This window comes from Hippocampus comes, unplaced genomic scaffold (assembly GCF_001891065.2).
Source record: "Hippocampus comes isolate QL1 unplaced genomic scaffold, H_comes_QL1_v1.1 scaffold620, whole genome shotgun sequence".
Classification (NCBI taxonomy): Eukaryota; Metazoa; Chordata; class Actinopteri; order Syngnathiformes; family Syngnathidae; genus Hippocampus; species Hippocampus comes.
The window spans coordinates 223,237-230,613 of record NW_017804841.1 but is presented as its reverse complement, the minus strand read 5'-3'; the positions used below and the strand labels follow the sequence as shown (position 1 = coordinate 230,613).

General features: G+C 42.2%; 1 protein-coding gene and 1 long non-coding RNA gene across 2 annotated transcripts in view; one reads left to right on the top strand and one right to left on the bottom strand.

Moving 5' to 3' along the window:
* LOC109516670 (uncharacterized) overlaps positions 1-4,622 on the bottom strand; it is a 5,370-nt gene extending 748 nt beyond the window's left edge. The window contains exons 1-2 of the long non-coding RNA XR_002168386.1: positions 4,533-4,622; positions 2,675-2,769 (exon numbers count right to left, since the gene is read on the bottom strand). This is a non-coding gene — a long non-coding RNA (uncharacterized LOC109516670). The remainder of the gene's footprint in view (positions 1-2,674; positions 2,770-4,532) is intronic.
* The window catches only part of LOC109516303 (cytohesin-3), an 18,438-nt gene extending 11,956 nt beyond the window's left edge, over positions 1-6,482 (top strand). The window contains exons 9-13 of the mRNA XM_019870763.1: positions 42-153; positions 1,444-1,520; positions 3,159-3,230; positions 3,308-3,462; positions 4,588-6,482. Coding sequence (XP_019726322.1) covers positions 42-153; positions 1,444-1,520; positions 3,159-3,230; positions 3,308-3,462; positions 4,588-4,660 — 489 coding nt within the window. The 3' untranslated portion in view covers positions 4,661-6,482. The remainder of the gene's footprint in view (positions 1-41; positions 154-1,443; positions 1,521-3,158; positions 3,231-3,307; positions 3,463-4,587) is intronic.
* Positions 6,483-7,377: the final 895 nt, after the last annotated feature.

Sequence of the window (7,377 nt, the reverse complement as noted above, 5' to 3'; positions counted from 1 at the left end):
GGCCCCCCCCCCCCCCCCACCCCCCTTGCCTTTTTCCGCAGAACCTTTACGACAGCATCAAAAATGAGCCATTTAAAATCCCGGAGGATGACGGGAATGATCTGACGCACACTTTCTTCAACCCCGACAGAGAAGGCTGGCTCTTGAAGCTCGGTATGTTAAAAAAAAAAAAAAAAAAAAAAAACGTTCGAACAAATAATTGATCAAATCGACGAATCGCCCAACCCAACAAATCTATGTCTTCCCGACATTGGTTGATTGACAAGATGAAGGACAATACGCAACTGGACTAGGAGGCCACGTTTTAAAGACCTCTTAGCCCCCACCCCCTCGATCCAATCCTAGAGTGAGTCAGACCATGTAGTCATGCTGAAGCTTTTACAGAATGGACTTGCGGGGAATGCGTGCCCGCTGCTGTGCGGCTGCCCATGTCGCGAAATAATGGAGACCTTCTCCCCTCTTGATTATCCTCCCTCTCTGGTCCTGACGGGCTGCCAGCACTCCACCCCAGCACGCCCCCACCTTCCTCTGCATTCTTTGGCTCTGGCTTTTCAGTCCCCGGCCAGCCGCACTTGCCAGATCAGCAAGTTAGGTCCCCCAATCACTGAATTCCATTTTCATTTGAACAGCATCAGAGGGGACGGATTGTTTTGGATGAATGAATCGCTCCGTTTTCCTCTCGCCGGTCCCAGTTCAGTCTGAGAAATACTATCGCGGCGCACCATGGCGGTCCCGAGCATCCTGCTGCGTTTCCATCTATCAAGCCAAGCGTCCGGTGGCGGCCGCTAGATTTTAGTAACAATGCGCCAGACCTCACATTTGGAAACGGGGGCACTCAACAGTTGTCGGATACAGAATCAAAAAGTGAAAGGCCCCGCAGGGTATTTTTTTTCAGCCAGAGAAATACATTTTAATCATAAATTCCCGCGTCAGACGTGTTCCAGATTGTGCAGAGTGCTGAGCCCAAAATGTCGTTTCGTATGATGCAGGTTAATTACATCACTGCATATCCACTAATCCGAATAATCTACTTTTATGAGACGATGGCGGCAGATGGCAGGATCGCGTCTCCATAAAAGGAGATTTCCTTTCGGAGAAGAATTGCAACTCAGCATTTTTTGCCTCCAAGTTTGGCACAAGGCCTTTATTTGTCAGCGTGACTTGTCTGTTCAAAAATATAGATTAATATTAACTCTTTCATGCACCCTGTAACCTGATAACATGGCGAGCTGTCCACTGTCGTAACCGCTGTCGTTGAAAAGGTTAAAAGGGCTGGTTTTTTTTTTTTTTAATGCTATGAGAACGACAAGCCTTGAATGACGTCCCTGCTGACCCCTCCCATCTTGCCGTGTGTTCACACTTCCACCTCCTCATCTGGAATTCCTATTCAAACCCTTGTTGATGCTTTTTTTTCGCCCCACCCCCCACCCCCTCTGTGCGCAGGCGGCAGGGTGAAGACGTGGAAGAGGAGGTGGTTCATACTCACAGACAACTGCCTGTATTACTTCGAATACACAACCGTAAGTATCATTTCAAACGTGCAGGATTCACCCGGGGGCAAATCGATTTCTTTTGCTCAAGTGCCGCATTTGATTTTTAAAACGACGAGGCAACAAAGCAAAAAGTGCCCCATTTTGGTTCCACTGGGGAGTGAACCCAGGACCTTCTGCGTGTAAAGCAGATGTGATAACGACTCGACTAGAGAACCGCAATTTGTTCGCTTTTCATATTCGGGGCGGCGGTCTTAAAAAAAAAGAAAAACGGCTGACATGTAGAGTAAGGTCAAAAGGTTATTGCCTGCCAGCTTGGCTCTTTGACTCTGACCCTCACGCCAACATCAGTCCTCATGGGAAACATCTGCACGCTACACGGCACACATCTGGCCCTGTGCAAAATGATTCAACCTGCTACATGTCAATACACGCCTGGCACTGCGAGACAACACACACACACGACTGTGAACATTAAGTGTTAGATGGACACACACACACTCCCCTTCCTGTGCACTCTCATTTGGCGTAAGATGACATGAAGGATGCAGGGCACTTCCTCAAGGTTCACACATACACAACACACACGTGGACACACACATGTGCGCGCACACATCCGGCCCTGTAGCTATAACGGTGCACGGGCAGGAGGCAGGAGAGCGCAGGGTTACGTCTCCCTGGGGCACTGTCCCCTACATGACCGGGATGAACAAGAAAAACATTTAAATCGCCACCCTCGAGGTGTTACTCCGACACATTTTTCTCGGCTCGGGTTAAGATTGGAAATGTGCACAGCAAATCCTATTCCATTTTATTTGGCTGTTTTTCCTGAGAATATGTTATTTTTTTTGTTAAGAAAAATTTTTGTGGGGGTTGGGGGTTGTTTCTTGAGACTGAAAATGGCCACTTTTGTCATAGGTTTAAAAAAAAAAAAATTAGTCATGCAAACGTACACTTTTTTTCAGGGGGGAAAATAAAATGGCCACTTTTGTCATAGGTTTAAAAAAAAAATTTAGTCATGCAAACGTAAAGAGAAACGAAAAAAAAGCATGCGATATTTGTGGAGAAAAAAGGTAGATGTCACCAAAGTACGACCAGATAACAACAAAGTAATCTAATGGTACTCTGCCAAATGTTTAGTTTTAGTCTTTAGTTGCAAGCAAAAATGTGGAGAATTCACTCACCTCACTTCCCAGCAAGCAGCAGTTTGGCAAGTAATGGACGATTCTTCGAAATAAAGAGCTGCGAGCTTTTTATTTCCACTCCCAGGTGAATTTCACTGGAAAAGTAAAGAAGAAATAAAGAGAATTACACAAGGTGTGTTAAACAAAGCACTTTGTCTTACAAAAGTCTGCTAGCTTCATGCTAACACACAATGCAAAACACCATAGATGGGCTACTGAAACTAGCACTGACATGCATATTTGAACACATCTAGACAGACACTACAGTAATAATCACATGTATATATTCTTTATCCTCAGCAAAAAACAACTAAGAATATTACATCTTACAGAGCAGCATGAGCGTCTTTTTCGTGCATCCACGTATTTTACTCTCTGCTGGCCAAGGCACGGGCCCATTGAATTCAAACATAAAACTAATCGTTTAGTTCTTTGCATTCTATTTAATTATTTTTGCCTCGATAACACTGATGCTTCTTTCCAGGATAAAGAGCCACGTGGGATTATCCCCCTGGAGAACCTGAGTATCCGAGAAGTGGATGAGCCTAGGAAACCGGTAAGGACACACGTCAAGATTCCTTACATGTTCTTTGAGGCTGATTTTCACACAATCTTGGCTTTTTGGTATGCAAGAACTGCTTCGAACTCTACAACCCCAGCCACAAAGGGCAGGTCATCAAGGCCTGCAAAACGGAAGCGGACGGGCGCGTGGTGGAGGGCAACCACGTGGTTTACAGGATATCGGCCCCCACACCCGAGGAGAAGGAGGAATGGATCAAATCCATCAAGTGAGCACGGCTGTGTTTGTACGGATCCATTTACACCGAGGGGGCACTTAGCCACATCCCATGTGTCGGCTTCTCATGGGTGACCTTGACGATGACACGCCACTTGTACGTGTGTGTGTGTGCGTGTGTGTGTGTGTCAAGAATATCCAACACAAACACACAATGGAAACACACACACACACACACACACACACACACACACACACGCACACAGACTGGTGACCAAACAGGAGTCTGTTTCTCACACTTCTACACAGATAACACACCGAGGTGACTTCTGCTTTGTTGGATAAGCTCACTTCCTTTTGATTAGTACAAGCAAACACACACACACGCACAAACGTGCATGCACACACATTAGCGGGTTGATATCAAAAGCGGTCTAACTAATGTGCCACATTTGATTTTTAAACTGGACAGATGGGCCAGATCCTTCATAAATGATTCTTTTGAATCGTAAGCTACATTTTAAATCACTGTTTCAGAGCTGACCAGCACGGTGGAGTAGTGGTTAGCATGTGGGGGTTCAAATCTCAGCACTGGCCTTCCTATGTGGAGTTTGTCTGATCTCTGGATCCTCCAACTCACTCTAATGTGACCCTAATGAGTACAAGTGCTGAAGAAAAAATGGATGGGTGGCATTTTAGAGCTCTAAATTTGATTTTCGACCTCCTGTGCCCTCTAATGGTGCTACAATCCATTTAGCATTGAAGTGCATGTGAATGGTGCAATTTTTTTGTTGAAGTGTTAGGCTGCTTCAACAACGGAAGTTCACCTTCACAAAGCACAAATGACCCCAAGGAAAGTCAGCGTAGAGATTCAAACCTCAAAAACTGTGTGGCAGGTATGCTAACTACTATTACACTGTTTCCGTCACTCCAAAACAATTACAAAAAAAAGTGTATAGACTAACTTGATAATAATATGAATTAATGTCCAAATTTTGTGAGAAAGGGTCAATTTAAAAGAATCTACAACATAATGTCACAAGGTTTATATATGAAATCAATGATGGTTTCTGGCATGCATGTGCAATTAGTGCAGTGGCACGGATGCATCTTTTTACTTACAGTTTTTACATCGGCATTAGGTTGCTCAGTCATGTTTTCTCTCCAATCTTCCCAGAGCCAGCATCAGCAGAGATCCTTTCTATGACATGTTGGCCACCAGGAAGAGGAGGATAGCCAATAAGAAATAACCAAAGGCTTCTTTCAACGTCTCTCTTTTGCATCACTGCCACGTCCAAGGCCAGCAGAATCAGACTTTGACTTGTGGAAGCTGGGTTGAAAGCAGTGAAGAACTACAGTCACAGTATGTGTAACATTTTGGTGGGACATGTCTGGAAAGACTTTGGCACCCTCTAGAGGATATTACATGACATGAGCGACAAGTACTTCCTTAACCTGAGGGTCGTGTCCTGGAGGGAAGCTTCAAAGCTAATTAAATCAGCTGGTCTGATTTGTATATGCAAAACGCACCGATTTACTCAAACACACAACCCTAACACACTCAAAAACGGTTTGGGCTATTTGGCTTTCAGGTGAAATTTCACGATGAACCTAAATGCATTAGTGGTGCCTTTAGATACGAATGAGCCGGCATACGAGCTGCTAACTTAACACACGGTGTAAAAGTAATATTGACGCTACGGTGTTGTAACATTTTAAGCAACTGAATTGAACACGAATGTGAACAAATACAAAAATACAGCCCTCACATGCGTATATTCTTTTCCCTCGGCGTGAAATGACTGCTTGAGAGTGGACACAATCAAGCCGTTTTTGTCCCACTTTTGCCTATTCACGACCAGTGACGTCAGACGCTCACCTGTCTTGTGTCTTAAACGATTTTCCAAAAAGATTATCATTACGTCTGACGTGTGTTTAGACTCGGGGCCCACAATTTGGAAAATTATACGTGTTCCATATTTACGTGCAAAAATCTTCATGGATTGTTGAGCCGGAAGGTATTGAATTCCGCGGTTGTGACGTGGGCGGAATGTAACCAATCCAAAAAGCGCCCTGACTGGCGAACAAGGCGGCGTAAATAAAACTAAATATGTCCACCATACCCAATGCTTTTTTTGTATAAAAGTGGGTTCCCCAGACGGTGTTTCCAAAGCATATTTTCTGCTCGACATAGCCATTTTAAAACGCTCCTTTTCGGAAATACTCGGCAACCATCGGCTCATAAACGGAAGTCCTTGCCTGCTCGTGTTCGCGTTTGTGAGATCACGTGTTATCACGCGAGACGTCTGCCTCAAGAGGACTGGCGTTGGAGCAGAATCTATCTGTTGGTGTGTCTCTGGTGTTCCGTGTTGCGGTTTTAGGAACAGAACACAAACAACACGACCAAAACTGTTAAATTTTTTTATGAAGTGCTGTCAAAGATGAAAAAAAAATCGTGTCCATATACACCGCCTCCTAGTGGCCAGGTCACACAGAGCGTGGGCATAATAGCATCTCTATTCATTTGATTTTTTAGTGTTTTGAGCAAAGGTCGTGCTCACAGAATGGATTAAATTTGCGTTGGATTAGAATATACAGCCGAACAGTTGAACATGTGCTTTCAACGGTTTAGAGGTCAAATTAATATCACCCATTAAATGCATTTTAGGTCATCCTCTAATTCCACCTAAACCGCAAATATCTAAACTTTTTATGAGTAGTGCATTTCATTCGTTGAAAATACATATTCCCTTTGTTGGGATACTGTTTAGCAGATTGGGAATTATTTGCACTACGATATTATTATTTGATGTCTTTAGGCAAGCAACAACTGCATAAACACATTTGATGAAAATCCACCTTTGTGATTATTTCTTTTGTAATTTATTTCCTTGGGGTTTTTTTGGGACAAAATCACCAATTTACAATCTGCCTGTATATGATGTACATTTTTTTGTTTTGTTTTTATGCATTTTGCAAGTGATTGAGAGGCCATTCATCGTTTAGTTGAACACTTTACAATCATGGAGATGTGTGTAAATGACAGCAAGAGAATAAAGATGCAGAATGATACTAGGGGTGTATTTAAAAAAAAATTACAGGATTTTGAAAAAAAAATTAGATGACCACTGAGCAGAGTTCTTTGGTTATTTCATAAACCATAAATATTTACTAATGACTAGATCTAAAAAAACAGATTATAATCTTGCATTAATTTAAGTGTGTATTAACTGTATGGTATCCACATTGATATTACAATCTATTTTGTAAAAAATACAAAACTTTTAACCCCCCAAATATTTAGAATTCATCACTTTCCCATCTATTACAGTTCTGCTTTTCTACACACAAAGACAACAGTACAATTTCTGACATTAACAAAATGTATTTTAAGGCATTTTTACCTTGTACAATGTATAAAGGCTGACATGCTAAATTAAAGGAATAATACAAGTTTTTAACTTCTGTCAAAAAAGTTGCAAAACAAAACACAATCCGTACTCACGGCTGACATAAGTCCAGAGAATATGAGCAGAATTAACAAGTTTGTCTAAAAACAAATAAAGCAAAACATCTACTCAGAATCCTGATACAGGAGTTTTATATATATATATATATATTTATATGTATGTATAAAAGTAACTGATAGTACAGTTCAAAAATTAAATTCACAGTATTCCTTATGACGCTAGAAGACGCAAACTGGATTTTCTGATTTTTCTTTTTCGTCGCCTCCCCCATTGAAAACTGCGATTTAACATGACCTTTTTTTTTTGTTCGGTTTCATTTCTAAACAGATTGTGAGCTGAAAGAAAGCCAAAAAAAAAAGGAATGATTCGGAGAAGAGAAGCAAGTTAAAAAATACTATCGGGTGTTCGAAAAGGAACGAAACAAACGCAGGGGGAAATGTGCTCAAGTCAGTCCAGGCTATCATGGAGGTATCAGTGAGTGAAGCCTTACTTGCGTT